The sequence below is a fragment of the Andrographis paniculata genome, unplaced genomic scaffold, assembly GCF_009805555.1.
Source record: "Andrographis paniculata isolate CXL003 unplaced genomic scaffold, ASM980555v1 Contig37END, whole genome shotgun sequence".
NCBI classification, from domain to species: Eukaryota; Viridiplantae; Streptophyta; class Magnoliopsida; order Lamiales; family Acanthaceae; genus Andrographis; species Andrographis paniculata.
This window is the reverse complement of record NW_026137570.1, coordinates 7333812-7353889: the sequence shown is the minus strand read 5'-3', so window position 1 is coordinate 7353889 and position 20078 is coordinate 7333812. Positions and strand designations below refer to the sequence as shown.

The 20078-nt window shown below is 29.4% G+C and overlaps 1 protein-coding gene across 1 annotated transcript; it reads left to right on the top strand.

The window, feature by feature from the left end:
- The first annotated feature begins 435 nt into the window (after positions 1-435).
- Positions 436-1179, top strand: LOC127250193 (uncharacterized). Its single transcript, XM_051273353.1, has one exon. The coding sequence runs from the start codon at positions 436-438 to the stop codon at positions 1177-1179; it is 744 nt and encodes a 247-aa protein (XP_051129310.1).
- The last annotated feature ends 18899 nt before the right edge of the window (positions 1180-20078 follow it).

Genomic DNA, 20078 nt, shown 5'->3' with positions numbered 1-20078 from the left:
TAATTTGTTAAAATTTTGAATTGAAATTAGATATAAACAAATATTAATCTAATGTTTGAAAGTAAAATAATTTTTATTATAATTTTAAAAAATTGAGTATTTAATCTAATATATATATATATTTAAAAAAATAGCTGAATGAAAAAACAATCAAATCCAAATCATAAAATAAAATCAGGCTATAGTGTATTCACCCAATTACACATACTCATTCTCATTGTATGCATTCATTTGATTGTCGACTCTATTTATATAAACTCTTTTTACTTTTAAAAGTTCTGATTCTATCACATCAAATACCTACATTTCTACTATTTCCGAAATTTTCAAAAAATTCGTAACTTCAAATATCTTTATCTACCCGAAAATTGTTTCAAGAATCTTGACAATCTCACGGCGCAGTTGGTAAATTATTTCGAGCAGGAATCCGTAACCATGAACGAATTAACAACCGCCAACATCCTTTATGGTCGTTTTAGGATGCCCTCGACGCAACTCACCGTTCGTTTTGATTTCACTTGCATGTGCTTTATCCACCAATCGATTTTGATGGCTAACCAAGAATCGGACGCCGAGCCTGTGTACACGGATCGGATTATCCGGCACCGCATACAGACGATTGGAATAGAGATCGCTAGAGATAAAATTGAAATCTCCAACACCGGCAATGATCAACTCATCCAAGAAGTTGTGCGAATTGCCGACATGGAGCTGACCAGGCATTTGCCTATTAACGCCGAGGGACGAACGCGCCTGATCCAGCCTGCAGTGAATTATTTACTTTCAGCCCTTACATCGAGGCCTCTGAGTTCGAAGGATGACTACGACAAAATTTGGATATACTGTCATGTTAGGCTCAATTTTAACCATTCCGTGGAAGAAGGGTGCGAGGATTTGGATTTGGCGTTTCTGCGGCCTGCCGAGGATATGGATTTGGCGCTTCTGCAGTCTTCCCAGGAACCGGAGGCACACATGGTTCCGGCTGCCGAGGGTTCGATTGAGTCGTCATTGAATGAGGCTGGAGCGGCAGATGATTCGGAAGAGACTTGCACTATGTGCTTAGAAGTGATTCGCGGCAAAGCATGCTCGCATTTGTTCCACGGAAATTGCATAACGAAGTGGCTGAGGACGAGCCACTATTGCCCTCTTTGTCGCTTCGAGTTACCGACGGAAAATTGATGGAGAGATCGTGTTTATTGTTGCTGATCTGATCGACACTGTACCTATTTAATGAAATGAAGTTTGCTTATTTTAGTTGCTGTCCCATCCCAGCTTCCATTGTCATTGTGTTTTTTTTTTTTTTTTAATATTAAGGTACATCCGGCAAATATCTAGTAAATATAAATTTAATTATTAATGTTAAAGTATATTTAGAAATAATATATTATATTTATGTTAGTTATTTTATTTAAAATATTTATAGAATTCTTGCCTTATTTAGACGATTTGTATATATATTACTATAAATATCAGTTTTATATTCTAACATGGTCCTAGAACCAAATTCTCTTACATCTATGACCCGTTTTATCCCTCATATATATTTATATTTTATTGATGTATCTGCTTTTATTTACGATAATGTTGTTAGTTTCATGTCATCTCCATCTCTACTATTCCACAGACATAGTCTACTTTCGACTCTAACGCCGTTGAGAGTCCTGTTTTCGATTCTAACTCTATTGAGAGCGAGGGAGTCTTGTTTCCGACTCTAGCTCTATTGTGAGCGAGTGAGTCCTGTTTCCGACTCTAGCTCTATAGAGTGAGCGAGTCCTGTTTTCGACCGTTGTGAGTGAGCGAGTCCTATTTCCAATTCTAACGGAGTTCTGCTTCTGACTCTGATCCAGTGGACGACTACATTACTTTCAGTCAATCTTGGTGAATTCAAATTCGTACGTAGAAGATTTCGGCTATATCTTTTTCGGTCACTTCTGACAAACTCAAGTTTATTCGATCATATCTTGAGTTTGATGAGGGGTGTTAAAATATATTTAGAAACAATATATTATATTTACGGTAGTTATCTTATTTAAAAGATTCGTAAGATTCCTTTCTTATTCAGACGATTTGTATATCACTATAAATATGTACGTATTCTTATGATTGAAACAGAAAATTTCAATTTTATATTCTAACAATTACTTTTGTATTTTAATTCACTCTACACTATAAGAAAGTTGAAATTAAGCTAAAAAAAACATTTCGTAGCCAAATAAAATGAATTTATAGCAAAACCATTTTTGCGATGGAATATGGCTTTCGTCAAGAAAAATATATGTTTTGCAATGAAAGTTAAAAAAAGACGTAGCTACCAAAAATAAAATTCATAAGAAAAGAATTGTAGTAACAAAATATACATAATTTTTTTAGCTAAATAGTTTTAGCTTTGATCTTCGAATTTATCTTTCAACTCTTTTCTACTCCCATTTTACATGTGTTTATGAGATATTTATTTGATATTATGGAGCCTTGGATTTTATTTGAACAATACTTCGTATACAAAATTATACAAATGAATTAGTAGAAACAAATTCAAATAAAACCAAATTAATATAACCGAAAAAATTAGAACTTAAACACTAGATTAAGATTAGACAAAAGGCACAACAGACAATTTCTGGATATTATGATAAAAAAAAAAAAAAAAACCAAACAAACGCCCTTAACAGGCCGATCTGACGAAGATCAGCGACGGACAGCGACTTCCGAGCTACAATGCTCCAGTCGGCATCTCCGGCAGAAGATCAGAAGATCGACAACAATGGCGGGTGACTCCTAAAGGAGACGGGAAGCAGCTTCGGTCGATTGATTTAGAGTTTCAATTGCAGGTCTATTGACCATCACTCCCTCCCGCCACAGATGACCCTATTTCCTTTTCGGTATGTCCACAAAAGATGACAATTTTCCTTTTTTTTTTTTTTTTTTTTTTTTTTTTCTTGGTATGTCCAACCAAAGATGACCCTTTTCTATTTAAAAAAAATGGTCAATAGACCTGTAAAAATCAATTCAATTCAATTAAAAAAATGTTCAATAAATTCAATTAAAAAAAAAATCAATTGAAACTCTAACTACCTGTAAAAATAGTCAATAGACCTGCAAGTCTGCAATTTTTCAATTGCACAGTTTAACTTGAAGAATGGCCGTTGAATGTGGTTATGATGGCCGTGTGGGGAAAAAATTGCAGATAAAGAAAATATTTGTGGGATTTGAGAGTGGAATGGAAAAAATTGCAGAGAAAGAAAAATATAGGTGGGATTTGAGAGTGCAAGTGGAATGGAAAAAATTGCAGAAAAAAAAATTGTCAGTATAATTAGATATATAAAAAATTTAATATTTAACGGTCAATTAAAGATAAATCAGTGGGAATGGAATGGTCGCTCGCCATTAAAATGTCTGATATATATATATATATATTACCCTATTATATATATATAAATCTAAAAATTTAGAATTTGGGGCGCAACTTGGGCGGTCGCCCTCATGGCCCAGCTCCCGGGACGGGCCTGACTACACCACGAGGCTATCCTTAGGGGACTGAATTTTTTTTTTTTATTATTATTGATTGATTATAAAAGTACGACCATATACTATTATTTATTAAATTTAAATTATTTGATTTTTTGGGACCAAGTATAAAAGATATTTTCAACAAACAATCTATTTAATCTTTATTTTATTTTATTTTATTTTATTTTTTCAAATTTTATGTATGAAAAGAAACATGTTAATCCTAAAATGTTATTAAAAAATTGTTATCTCTAATAATTTCAAACTCAAATAAACATTATTCAGATTTCAATACAATAAAATTGAGAGGTCGTGTCTTAATTAAAAATGATTTATTTAATTTATATTTGATTTATTATTTCATATATGATTTAAAAAAAAAATTCTATTTAATTGTTTAGAAAATTATATTTTAATAAAAAATATATAATATGAATAGTATTTTATAAATAATAATATTTTCAATAATACATATAAATAAAAAAAAAAAAACATAAATCTTTATTTATGATTAATGTAAATTAATTTTATAAAAAAAATTATAAAATTTGAATATATATAAATATATTTATTTATTGAAAAAAGATATAAAAATTTTTGAGTAAATTCAAGGATGAAAAAATTTATATAAAATATATTAGAAGTAAACTCTAGTCTTCTCATGGTCATTCTAGCAACTAAACACAGTTTTAACAAGGAAGCTTCATTTCATGAATAGCTACAATGTCGATCAGATCAGCAACAATAAACACGACCTCTCGATCAATTTTCCGTCGGTAACTCGAAGCGACAAAGAGGGCAATAGTGGCTCGTCCTCAGCCACTTCGTTATGCAATCTCCGTGGAACAAATGCAAGCACGGCATCCTCGTGGCTTTGCCGCGCATCACTTCCAAGCATATAGTGCAAGTCTCTTCCGAATCATCGGCCACTGCAGCCTCATTCAATGATGACTCAATCGAATCCTCGGCAGCCGGAATCATGTGTGCCTCCGCTTCCTGGGCAGACTGCAGAAGCACCAAATCCGTATCCTCGTCAGGCTGCAGAAGCGCCAAATCCATATCGTCGTGCCCTTCTTCTACAAAATGGTTAAGAAAGACTGAAACAGGGCAGTGTATCCAAATTATGTCGTAGTCATCGTTCGAACTCAGAGGCCTTGATCTAAGGGCTGAAATTAAATAATCCACTGCAGATTCGATCACGTACGTTCTTCCCGCAGTATTAATAGGCCAGTGCATGAGCTCAGTGTTGGCGATTCGCTGAAATTCTTCGATGATGAGTTGATTGCCAGTGTTGGAGATTTCAATTTTATCTCTGGTGATCGAGATTCCAATCGGCGGTATGCGCTGCCGGATAATCCGACCCGTGTACACAGGCTCGGCGTCCGATTCTTGGTTAGCCATCAAAATCGATTGTTCGATAAAGCACCTGCAAGTGAATGCAAAACGAACGTTGAGTTGCGTCGAGCCCATCGTAAGATAACTATAAATGGTGTCGGCGGTTTGGTCCATGATTACGGATTCCTGCTCCAAATAATTTACCAATTGCGCCATGAGATTGTCAATATTCTTAGAACAGAGGTTTTGGAAATGGGATTTTGAAAAATTTGAAAATTGTAAAAATTTAGGTATTCGATGGCATGGAATGAAAATGAATATGCGTAATTGGGTGATTATATGTATATATAGAAGAATAAATTGGAGGGAATATGGAAATTAAAACAAGACCACAGCCTGATATGATTTTATGATTTGGATTTGTTTTTTTTTTTTTTTTTTTTTTTTTTTTTTTTATAGTCAGATTTTTTTTAAGGGAAAAATACTATTATTTTTTCAAAAATTTTATTGTTTAAATATTTGCGTGGTTTTTTATTGGTTGTAAAAGTGAGACAGACCATATACTTATTAAATTTAAAATTCTATTTTTATTTAATTAATAATTTATTGTATTTGTGTCCGTCAATTTGGATGAATGAAGGTGATCAACACGTTGCCGGATTTTTTGAAATACACCCTATGCCATTTTTTTGCAAAAGGAAAATTAATGGTATGACTCCACAAGGCCAATTCTTTACAAATAAAGAATTTTGAGTGAATTCAAGAAAAATTACAAAACATATATTATATGTACACTCTTGTGCTCTAACTGAGTCGCGGGGACTTGCACCTCATCGATAAAAATATCATATACTCCATCTGCCCCAATTCAAAGTACCATTTTTACCATTTTCGTCCGTCTCAAACTAAAGTATCACTTTCCTATTTTAGTAAAAGTAATTATACATTAATACAAAAATACCCTTAACTTTTACCTGAATTATAAACATAAAATTACATATACAATTATTTTTTTACGTAAAGTCTAAGGGCAAAAATGTCAAAACCCCTTACACACTTCCACTGCCTAATAAAATACTACTCCTTATTATTTTTTAATTTACTACAAAACCCCAAAGAGCCCCTTTGGACCAAGATTGAGAGAGTAAATGTCACAATTTCGGTAAAAATGTTTTGTACATTCACTGCCAAAATATGTATGTTTATCCTCGGAAAATTGCTTCGGAAAATGAACGGTTTTCAAACCTATTTCCCATTACCCTCAGACATAGTCTTGGAAACAATTCTGAGACTGATTTTTTGCAGCTATTTGTGTAGTTTCAGAATTTCCGAGACTAATTCGGATAGTTTTGGAATTTTCGAAGAAAGATACTTCGGAAATGGTAGCAACGCGTGGATTTGGCAAGATATAAAATTCACTAGCTTTCAATGTATTGAAATAGCAAAAATTGAAGATATATTTTGCTAGAGTAAAAATTAAAATACAAAAATAATAATTACACTTTCGCTAGGAGATATCTTTGTAATTTTTTCAGATGTAATGTAACATTAAAACAAAGAAGGAACATAATGCCGATAAAAGTTGGGACAACAACTAAACACAGTTTTTAACCAGCAAACTTCATTTCAGTAAATAGCTACAATCTCGATCAGATCAGCAACAATAAAGACGGCCTCTCGATCATTTAATTTTCCGTGGGTAACTCGAAGCGACAAAGAGGGCAATAGTGGCTCGTCCTCAGCCACTTCTTTATGCAATCTCCGTGGAACAAATGCGAGCACGGCATCCTCGTCGCTTTTCCGTGAATCACTTCCAAGCATATAGTGCAAGTCTCTTCCGAATCATCCGCCACCGCAGCTTCTGTCAACAACGACTCAATCAAATCCTCGGCAGCCGGAACCATGTGTGCTTCCGCTTCCTGGGCAGACTGCAGAAGCGCCAAATCCATATCCTCGACATGCTGCAGAAGCACCAAATCCATATCCTCGGCAGGCTGCAGAAGCGCCAAATCCATATCCTCGCGCCATTCTTCTACAAAATGGTCAAAAAAGACCGAAACAGGGTAGTGTATCCAAATTATGTCGTAGTCATCGTTCGAACTCAGAGGCCTTGATCTAAGGGCTGAAATTAAATAATCTACTGCAGATTCAATCACGTACGTTCGTCCCGCGGTATTAAAAGGCCACGGCATGAGCTCAGTGTTGGCGATTCGCTGAAATTCTTCGATGATGAGTTGATTGCCAGTGTTGGAGATTTCAATTTTATCTCTGGTGATCGAGATTCTAATCGGCGGTATGCGCTGCCGGATAATCCGACCCGTGTACACAGGCTCGGCGTCCGATTCTTGGTTAGCCATCATAATACATAGTTCGACAAAGCACCTGCAAGTGAAATTAAAACGAACGGTGAGTTGCGTCGAGGGCACCGTAGAACGACAATAAACGGTGTCGGCGGTTGTTAATTCGTCCATGTCTACGGATTCCTGCTCGAAATAATTTACCAATTGCGCCATGAGATTGTTAAGATTCTTGGAACAGAGGTTTTTGAAGCTTTAGGGTTTTGAAAATTTAGAAGATAGTAAAAATTTAGGTTTTTGATGCGGTAGAGCAAGAATGAGTATGTTATGTGTAATTGGGTGAGTATATGAAATATATATATGAATACCAAACTTAAAACCGATTACTGCCTAATATGATTTTATGATTTGGATTTATTTATTTTTTGATAAGATATTTTTTTTTTTCAAAAGGATACTAAACTAAATATTTTCTATTTTAAAATTATAATAAATAATTATTTTACATTCAGATATTAGATAAATATTTATTTATATCTAAGTTTATTTCAAAAATCTAATAGACAAAATTCAAAAGCCAGTTATTATTTCATATATCATATATATATATCTATATCATATCATATATCATATATTTATATATATATATAGTACAAGGCATTTTAATTCGTGCACTCTCATAATTCTAACAAAATTCAGATTTATTGAGATAATAAATGACAAAGATAGGTATAAAATTAGGGTTTTGTATTTCTATACATACCAAATATATTAAGCCAAAATCGTCGTAACAAAAATTATTATGAGATTTTCGTCCAACTGTGCAGGTTCGTAAAAATGGCCATCTGCTTCGTTGACCGTCATATCAATCAGAAATTTTCAAGAAGTGTTCGTAATTCGTTGCATTTTCAAATGTTGAGATTATTGGTTGGATACATGTAGTTCGACCAGAATGACAAAGTTTTTAGGTTTGTTTTTTTATCTTTCTTTTTCTTAAATATGTTATTTTTGTTGGTTGAGTTAACGATGATTGAACATGTTTATATGTATTCTTAAAAACTCTTATATTTTATTTCATTATTTACTTTTGGTTTGGACAACATGTGATTTTTTAACCTTGAAGGGTTGTCACGTGATTATTTTTTTTTCGTATTTTATTTACGCATATAATTTGTTATCTTTCAAAGAAAGTGAATGATTTTCCACAAAAAACTATCATTTTCTCTTTTATATACTCCCTCCGTCCCAGAAGTAAATATTCATTGTAGTTTTAGAAATATTAGTATTATATTGAGACATAGTAGGAATAAAGTAAAAATGACTAAAATAACCTTATTAGTATTTGTGTAATATATTGTAACTTGTAAGGGTATTTGTAATGTTAGATAGATAGTAAGTACAGTTACTAAAAAAAAATAGATATTTAATTATGGGACGGACTAAAATGAAAAAATAGATACTTTGTTATGGGACGAAGGGAGTATTATTTATGCATATAATTTTTTATCCTTCCTTATACAGCGAAAATTTTAGAATAAATTTGTTTTCTTTGACTTATAAATTTTAAATTATACCAAAATTTTTGGTAATCAATTTTTTTATCCATGATGCCAAAAAAAAAAATCTCAAAGAAAAAAGAGAATGAAAAGAAAAAAAAAAATAGAAAGAGAAAAAAAATCAGGTATAATATTTTTTTTATTTTTTATTTTATTTTATTATGTATAATAATATTATTAAATTAATTTTAATTTTCTACTAATATATTCTTTTTATTCTTATTATATATTTATTTACTAATTTATTTAGTTTTTGAGAATAATATTCTACTACTTCATTATTATTGTATATGTATTTTTAAAATTATCTATTGTTTTATTCTTATTTCCTACTAATAAAATATTTTTTATTCTTATTATGTATGTATTTACTAATTTATTTAATTTCGAGTATAATGTTCTAATATTTCATTATTATTGTATACGTATTTATTAAAATATAGGTTGTGTTATTCTTATTTTCTACTAATAAAATATTTTTTTATTCTTATTGAGTATATGTTTTTTCTGTTTTGATTATTATACTCCTTCCGTCCCATAAGTAAATATTCATTTGTTTTTTGCACGTAGTTTTAGAAATATTAGTATTATATTGGAATATAGTAAGAATAAAGTACAAATGATTAAAATAACCTTATTAATATGTGTAATATAAAAGTAATGACATTTGTGTAATATATTGTAAGTTGTAAGAGTATTTGTAATGTTAGGTTAGATAGTACAGTTACTAAAAAAGAAAATAGATACTTTGTTATGGGGGACGGACTAAAATGAAAAAATGGATACTTTGTTATAGAACGGAGAGGAGTATTATAGTACAATATATTTTTTCAATATTTTAGATTATATTTAAATTTTAATATTTTGATTTGAAAGAATATTTAAAAAAATTATAAAGAAAATTATGGCAAATTTTAATATACATATATAAATATTTTTATTTTATTATTTTTATTCTTATTATCTATGTATTTTTAAATGATACATTGTGTTATTTTTATTTTTTATTCATTCTTATTTAATATGTATTTTTTTTAATTGATTTGATTTTAAATATTATATTAAAATATTTTGAATATTTGTATATTATATTTAAATTTAAATTTTGAATATTTTATTTAAAAGAATATAAGAAAAATTCATATAGAAAATTAAGATAAATTTTAGTAATTTATAAAAATTACTATATTTTAATTTTAGAATTTTTATTTTTATTTTGTATGCATTATTTTATTTATTTATTTTTATTTTTACTAATCAATTGTTATTTATTCTTACTCTATATATATATACATATTTTCTAATTAATTTTGTTCAGAATATAACTATTCTAACACGATTTTTTTTTGGAAATTTGAAATTATATTCAAATTTCGAGTCTTTTCTTTTTTTTATCTAATATGATTTGTTAATAAATATTTTAATCTAATTTATATTTGATTTCACTTGAAATATAAATTTTTTAATATATAATTTTTATTAGTTAATATTCTGCAATATTTGTTTTACTTTTGTTAGTGTATTTTTTTTTTTTTTGTTTAAAATTTCTTTTCAAACTAACGACAAAAGAAAAAATGCGATAAGAAAATATGAATTTATTTCAAAATTTATTATAGCGTTTCATTTAATAAGATTGTGAATAAATATTTTAAATCTAACTTATATTTGAATTTAAAATAGTATGTAAGTTTTATTTGATTTATAAATTACTTAATATTATTTGTTTGTTTTTCTTTCCGTTACTATATATATTATTTAGTATGTTGTTTGAACATTGTTCACTACTGAAAGCTAACAATCATATATATGACACAAATTTCTTTCAAATTTATTTTTATTTTTAATTTAAGATTGATTATGAATAATATTTTATCTCTATTATATTTCAGTTTAAATTGTAATATATATTTATGAAATTTTGATTCGTTTATTTATATTTTTATTTGATTTAATTACCGTATGTTTTTTTTATAATTTATTTTTTATATAAATTAATTTTGGCTACCTTCATATAAAATTTTATTATCAAAATAAAATTTATTATTTAAAATATAAAAATTAAATTAATATCAAAATTCCTATATATAATTATCCATGCATAACACGGTAATAGGCACTATATAGCCCACTTTGTATAATATTTTTTTTTTATTTTATTGTTTAACTATTTTATTGGTTTTTTTTACTAGTGATAAAAGTGAGACCATATACTTATTAGATTTAAAAATTAATGTTTATTTAATTAATAATTTAAAAAGATTTGAATTCTTTTAGGGTCAATTATAAAAGTTTTATCAATAAACAATTTCCGTCATCTTAAAAAATTATAGTACTTTTTGTTTGTCAATTTTACAATGTTGAAAAGTTAGACCATTTGAAGCTTAATCCAACAAATTCTTTTGTTGGACTCGGCCCAACTCTTTATATTTAAATTCATCCCCAACTCCAAACTTTTTTATTATTTTGGGTGTTTTTGTTAGGGAATTTGGATTTTGAGTTGGGATTTGAATAGTAAAAATTTTGAATTTGAATTATTGTATGATGTGATATAAATAGGTGTTGATACGATGTTTTGAATGTAAAATTGATTTTTAGTATAATATAAAAAGTAAATAGCTACAGGTCGACTCATGATCCTTCGAATAACATTATGCAGTCAATACAGGTCGACTGATGATCCTTCGAATAACTTCATCGTCAATTTTATTCTCATATGTATTTTCTTAAATACTGCTAAAATAATACTCCTTTTCTCCCAACTTACAGTACTCTTCTTACTATAAGTATTCATTTCTTATTATAGATAAAGTAAATGTATACTGATACTAAAATACATTTAACTTTTACCTAAATTACAAATATAATTATTTTATACTTGAAGTCAAAGAGCAAAAATATCAAAACCTCTTACATATTTCAGTAACTAATAAAATATTATTATTTTTTTATCTATTACAAATTGCTCGCTAATATAAAGGGGAGGGTGTAATTATAATTGAAGAGTAGAAAAAGACTCCTCAAATTTATTTTTTATTTTTGAAAAATAAAAATAGAAATGAAGCGCAAAAATCATATCTCATCATTTTTTATTTTTAAAATTAATAATTAGAATTGAGATACGGACACCCACGCCTCATTTTGATTTTGGAAGAGGATCGTGTGATGTTTATTAAATATTTAATTTTGTAAAATTATAATAAATAATCATTTTACGTTGAGATATAAGGTAAATATTTATTTATATCCAATTTCAATTTTAAATTCAAAATTCAATTATTATTTCATATATACTTCCTCCGTCCCGAGAGATGAGTGTTTTTGTTAAGGACACAGTATGTTAGGTAGCTTAGGTTATTAAGTTATTTATAATAAGTTATGATAATATTTTATTATTTTTTATATGTGGAGTGCTGTTGGTATTTTAAATATTTTTATAATTATATTTTAATAAAATATATTCAATATGGATATCATTTTATTGACCATAAAATTTTATGTAGTACAAATAAATAAAAAAATATATTTATTTATTTATTATTACCACAAATTAGTTTTATAAAAAATGAGGAGTTTTAAGTAGATAAAAATATTTATTAATCGAAGAGAATAAAAATAAAAGGATTTTGAGTAGACGTAGGTGTAAGATGTTAGAAGTTTAATTAAATTGATTTATATCTGTTAAGTATGTTTAAAATTGATAAACTTACCAAAAATAAAAAATGGTCATCTTTTGTTGGACATACCGAAAAGGAAATAGGGAAAATAGTCATCTTTTGTGGACATACTGAAAAGGAAATAGGAAATAGTCATCTCCGTGGAACACGGCATCCTCGTCGCTTTGCCGCGCATCACTTCCAAGCATACAGTGCAGCTCTCTTCCGAATCATTTGCCACCGCAGCCTCTTTCAACGACAACTCAATGGAAAACTCCGCAGCCGGAACCATGTTGCTTCCTCTTCCTGCAGGGAAGACTGCAGAAGCGCCAAATCAAATCCATATCCTCGCCTCCTTCTTCCACGAAATGGTTAAGAGTGACCCTAACAGGGCATTGCATCCAAATGTGGTCGTAATCATTCGAACTCAGAGGCCTCCATCTAAGGGAGGAAATTAAATTATCCACTGCGGATTTGATCACGATCGTGCGTCCCTCAGCATTAATAGGCCACTGCATGAGCTCAGTGTTGGCGATTTCCTGAAATTCTTCGATGAGTTGATCGACAGTGTTCGAGATTTCAGTTCGATCTCTAATGGTCGAGATCCCAATCGGCGGAATGGGCTGCTGGAGAATCCGACCCCTGTGCGTAGGTATGGCGTCAGATTCTTGGTTATTGGCCATCAAAATGTTTTGGTGGATAAAGCACTTGCAAGTGAATATAAAAGTAACGGTGAATTGCGTCGAGGGTATCATACAAAGCCGATAAAAGGCGTTGGAATCTGTTGTTTCGTCGAGGATTACGGATTCATGCTGGAAATTACTTCCCATGAGATTGTCGAGGGTTATTGGAACAAATGTTTTTGAAGTTATGGGATTTTGATAATTTCGGAGATAGTAAAAATTTAGTTATTTGATGGAATAGGGTGAAAACTTTTAAAAGTAAAAGTGTTTATGTAAATAGAGACTTGGGAATGAAAAGATTCGAAAATAAGTGATATATAATGAGTATGTGTAATTGAGTGAATATACGAATCTATATATAAGGATAAATTGGCGGGAAGATAGATAATTAAAACCTACAACAACCTAATTTTATATGATGATTTGGATTTGATTTGTTTTTAAAATTCAGATTTTTTTTTTTTCAAAAAATATATATATTTTTAAAATTATAATAAAAACTATTTACTTTAAAACTCATAAAATCAAATCAGCTGTAGTCGGTTTTAAGTTTCGTACTGCCGCCAATTAATTCTTATAAATATTCCTATATTCACCCAATTACTCATAGCAAACTTATTCTCAGTCTATGCCATCAAATACCTAAATTTCAACTTATCTTCGAAATTTTCAAAATCCCATAACTTCAAAAACCTCTGTTCGAAGAATCTTGACAATCTCATGGCGCAGTTGGTAAATTATTTCGAGCAGGAATCCGTAACCATGAACGAATTAACAAACTCCAACATCCTTTATGGTCGTTTTAGGATGCCCTCGACGCAACTCACCGTTCGTTTTGATTTCGCGTGCATGTGCTTTATCCACCAATCGATTTTGATGGCTAACCAAGAATCCGACGACGTGCCTGTGTACACGGATCGGATTATCGGGCCGCTCATTAAGACGATTAGAATAGAGATCGCTAGAGATAAAATGGAAATCTCCAACACCGGCAATGATCAACTCATCCAAGAACTTGTGCGAATTGTCAACACCGAGCTGACCAGGCATTTGCCTATTAACGCTGAGGGACGAACGCGTGTGATCCAGCCTGCAGTGAATTATTTACTTTCAGTCCTTAGATCGAGGCCTCTGAGTTCGAACGATGACTACGACAAAATTTGGATACACTGCCCTGTTAGGCTCAATTTTAACCATTTCGTGGAAGAAGGGCGCGAGGATTTGGATTTGGCGGCGTTTCTGCGGCGTGCTGAGGATATGGATTTGGCTCTTCTGCAGTCTGCTCAGGAAGCGAAGGCACACATGATTCCGGCTTCCGAGGATTCGATTGAGTCGTCATTGAATGAGGCTGCAGCGGCGGATGATTCAGAAGAGACTTGCACTGTATGCTTGGAAGTGATGCGCGGAAAAGCGACGAGGATGCCGTGCTCGCATTTGTTCCATGGAGATTGCATAAAGAAGTGGCTGAGGACGAGCCACTATTGCCCTCTTTGTCGCTTCGAGTTACCCACGGAAAATTAATCGAGAGATCGTGTTTATTGTTGCTGATCTGATCGACACTGTACCTACGTAATGAAACGAAGCTTCCTTGTTAAAAATTGTGTTTACTTGATGTCCCAACTTTCATCAGCATTATGTTCCTTTTTTTTTTTAATATTACATTACATCTGAAAAATAAAAAAAAGTTATCTCCTCGCGAATGTGTAATTATTATTTTTGCATTTTAATTTCTACTCTAGCAAAATATATCTTCAAGTATCACAATTTTTGTTATTTCAATACATTGAAAGCTAGTGAATTTCATATCTCGCCAAATCCACGTGTTGCTACCATTTCCGAAGCATCTTCCTTCAAAATTTCAAAACTATTTGAATTACCCTCGAAAATTCTGAGACTTACACAAATAGCCGCGAAAAATCAGTCTCAGAATTATTTCCAAGACTATGTCTGAAGCTAATGGGAAATAGGTTTGGAAACGTTCATTTTCCGAAACAATTTTTCGAGGCAAAACATACATTTTTTTGGTAGTGAATGTACAAGATATTTTTACGGAAATTGTGATATGTACTCCCTCCGTCCCTTTGTCCTTGTCCAAATGGGCCCTTTAGAGTTTTGTAGTAAATTAAGAAATAATAGTATTTTATTAGACAGTGGAAGTGTGTGAGAGGGTTTGACATATTTGTCCTTTGACTTTATGTAAAATATAATTGTATGAGTAATTGTATGTTGGTAATTTAGGTAAAAGTTAAAAGGGTATTTTGATATCAATGTATGATTACTTTTACTAAAAATATGAAAATTATACTTTGGAGTGAGACGGATGAAATGATAAAAATTGTACTTTGAGTAGCGGCAGAGTCAGTATATGATATTTTTATCAAAGAGGTGCAAGTCTATGAGACTCGGTCAGAAGACAAGAGTTTAAGTATAATATGTTTTTTTTAATTTCGTCATTGAATTCACTCAAAATTCTATATTTGTATCTGTTTTTAATAAATAAATATATTTACATATATTAAAATTTTATAATTCTTCGTAAAATTAATTTACCTTAATCATAAATAAAGGTTTTTATATTTCTTTCATTTATTTGCATTATAGAAAATATTATTATCTACAAAATAATATTCATATTATATACTATTTTTTTTATTAAAGTATGATGTTTTAAACAATTAAATAGAGTTTTCTTAATCATATATATATATATATAATAAATCAAATATTAATTAAATAAATCACTTTTAACTCAACTTCAAACTAAAAACTCAACATATAACCAAAGTGTGGAGAAAATTATAAAAATATATCCTCAATTATCACTTGTCTTATACTTATGTCATTGGTAAAATATTTTCTTATATTTCAAAATTTTGCGGTTTTTGTACCACGGGCATGCATGAACGGCCCATGCAGGCCGATCGCATGTGGCATATTCTTATTGATAGTTTCAAAATTTTGAATTTCTATTCTATAACATTTGTTTTTCTTTTATTTATTTATTTTATTTTTGCACTTTTTATATTAACTTTATATATATATATATATATATATTTTTACTACAATTAACTATCTCAAATCGATCACAAACACACTAGGCAATTTGAAGACGATGGATATAGAGGGAAGAAAAACCCATCGGAACGGGATCCGCAGCCTTTGTTTGATTATGCAGTCAATACAGGTGGACGACTGATGATCCTTCAAATAACATCATCGTCAATTTTATTCTCATATGTATTTTCTTAAATATTGCTAAAATAATACTCCTTTTCTCCCAACTTACAGTACTCTTCTTACTATAAGTATTCATTTCTTATTATAGATAAAATAAATGTACACTGATACTAAAATACATTCAACTTTTACCTAAATTACAAATATAATTATTTTATATTTGAAGTCAAAGAGCAAAAAATATCAAAACCTCTTACTATTTCAGTAACTAATAATATATTATTATTTTTTATCTATTACAAATTGCTCGCTAATATAGAGGGGAGGGTGTAATTATAATTGAAGAGTAGAAAAAGACTCCTCAAATTTATTTTTTATTTTTGAAAAATAAAAATAGAAATGAAGCACAAAAATCATATCTCATCCTTTTTTATTTTTAAAATTGATAATTAGAATTGAGATACGGACACCCACGCCTCATTGTGATTTTGGAAGAGGATCGTGTGCTGATGTGTAATTTTTATTTCAAAAATACTTTTAAATTTAAGCACTTTAATTTTTCATTCTTAAAAAAAATAATAATAATAATAATAAACAATTGTAGGAGCCAATTTTGGCATTTTTCTTTTTTTTGTTTTTTCTAAAATGACCATAGGCGCATCCATTTTTAATTAAAAGAGAAAATAGAAAATAAGACCACCAATATTTGCACCTTACCATTCAGAGCTTAAATGAAAAAATAATTTTAATATATAAATAAATAATAGCAAAAAAGAATATTTTATTAATATTAATACCATTAATTATCGGGCGACTTATATGCATCCGTGACACTTAGCTACACAACTTTCATGTCAATTCCTCCCTTTTCTCAATAGTGTATATTGTCTATCTATATAACGAACACTTTAAATATGTAATAATCATTGAAAGAAAATTAAGCATTTAAATAATTTTAACTTTAATTTATCATGATTAAATTTTAATAAAAATATAATATTTTTTCTCTCAAAATATTAATTAAAACAACATTGTATTTATATACAACAACTTCCATTCAAATATTATAAAATAATAATAATAATTATTATTATTGTAAAAATATAAAATAATTATATAAATTTTTATTATCTATCGTATTTACATATTTTTATGTTTTTTTCTTCTTATATACATCATCTTATTTTCGTTGAATTGAATATTCTTCGGTGGCCTTTTGTAACAATTAAATAATGAATAAATAAATAAATATGTATGCATATATAATGTTTTACATTAGCTTAGTTCTTACCCTTTGCTTTTTATTCGATTTGATCTTCGAATTTATCTCTCTACTTTTTTTTTCGTTCTCTTTTTTTACATGTGTTTATGAGATATTTATTTGATTTGTTGTATGTGTTGGATGATTCGTGTATAAAATTATATAAACCAATTAGCGAAAGCGAATTCGAATATCTTAGAATATAATAAACCGAAATTCTCTTATTTCAATCAAAAATTCGTACATATTTATAATGCGATATAAATCATTTAAATAATACAAGAATACTACAAATTTCTTAAATAAAATAACTATCATAAATATAATATATATTCTAAATACATTTTAACATGTCTCCCCAAACTCAAGATATGATCGAATAAATTTGAGTTTGTCAGGAGTGACAAAAAAAAAGATATAGTCGAGATCTTCCACAAACGAACTTGAATTTGCCAAGATTGGCCGAAAATGGTGTAGCCGTCCACGGGATTAGAGTCAGAATCAAAACTCAACACCGTTAGAGTTGGAAACATGACTCAATCGTTCACGGAACTAGAGTCGGAAACATGACTCGCTCGCTTACAACAGAGCTAGGGTCGGAAACATGACTCACTCACTCTCAATAGAGTTAAAGCAGAAAACAGGACTCTCAACAGCGTCAGAGTTGAAAGTAGAACTATGTCAGTGGAGATCGAAATAGTAGAGACGGAGACGGCATGAAAATAACAGAATGATCGTAGATAAAAGCAAATACATCAATAAAATATATAAAAATATATATGGGATATAATGGGTTATAGATATACCCAAAGATAATTTGACTATGATACGATGTTAGAATATAATAAATTGAAATTCTCTATTTCAATAATAAAATTCATATATATTTATATTTACAATGACGTGCAAATCATTTAAATAATAAAAGAATTCTACATATCTCCTGAATAAGATAATTATCATAAATATAATACTCCCTCCGTCCTATAACAATGTACCTTAGATGTTAGTCATCTTGAGCAAATAACTTTGATTATACGTTGTGTAAATATGTCAAATAGTATGATAAAAATTGAAGAATATTTTTTAGAGTTTTTAAAAGTAGATGATACAAGTGGGTTAGAACTTTTTAATGAAATAGTAAATACGCTTAAATCTCTTGATCTTGATATTGCTAATATTAGAGGCCAAAGTTATGATAATGGTTCTAATATGAAAGGTAAGCACCAAGGTGTTCAAAAACGATTACTTGATATCAATCATATGGCTTTTTATATGCCATGTGCTTGTCATAGTCTAAATCTTACTCTTTGTGATATGGCAAACTCTTGTGTGAAAGTCATATCATTTTTTGGAGTTATACAACGCATATATATACTATTTTCAAGTTCTACAAAAAGATGGAAATTTTTGCTTAACAATATATCTTGTTTAACGGTAAAATCCTTGTCAAATACTCGATGGAAAAGTAGAATTAAAAGTGTTAAAGCTATTAGATTTCAAACTCCTCAAATTTGATTAGCTTTAATGGATTTATATAATTCATGTAGTGATGCCAAGTCAAAAAGCGAAGCTGAAAGTTTATTAAATGCTCTCGAGTCCTATGAATTTTTACTTGGTATAGTAATTTAGTATGATATTTCATCTGTAATTAATATTGTAAATAAAACATTGTAATCTAAATTAGTTTGTGCTGATACTGCTGTCAAACAAATAGAAGATGTTATAAAATATTTTAAAAATTATAGAAATGTTGGATTTGACTCTAGTTTAGAGAAAGCTAAAGAAGTTGCTTTTAATATGGATGTTGAATGTAAATTTTCAAAAAAAAAAAAACGACATATTTATAGAAAAAAATAGTTTGATGAAAATGAAAATGAAGATGTAATACAATCTGATGAAGAACAATTTAAGATTAATTATTTTCTGGTTATTGTTGATATGGCTATTACATCCTTAAATGAGAGATTTGAACAATTAAGTAAGTATAATAGTATTTTTGGGTTTTTGTTTAATTCTAAAAAGTTTAAATCTTTGAATGATGATTGAACTTAGAAAATGGAGTGTTGTTTTTTTAAATAGTTTATCTCATAATGATTTATGTGATGTTGATTTAGAAAATTTTATTATTGAATTAAAAGTTTTACAAGTTACTTTACCGGATAACTTAAATTCGTCTATTGAAATTCTTGAATATCTTAGAGCTGCTGATTGTTATCCAAATGTTTCGATTGCTTATCGAATTTTATTAACAGTTCCTGTAACAGTAGCATCTGCTGAAAGAAGTTTTTTTAAATTAAAATTAAAAACTTATTTGAGATCATCTATGTCGCAAGAAAGATTGAATGGTTTAGCTATGTTATCTATTAAAAAAGAAATGTTAGAAACCATTGATGTTGATAATATTAGTAATGATTTTGCATCAAAAAATGCTAGGAGAAGTAATTTTATGTAATACTTATGTATTTTTATTTATATTCTGCAGACATACAATTAAAATAGCTCACACAAAATAGCAAACAAAATATGATAGCACGGCGGCGGCAATATGTATGAAGTTGGTGAAATAATCTAAAATATTAATAGTTTTGAGTTGTATTGTTTAATGT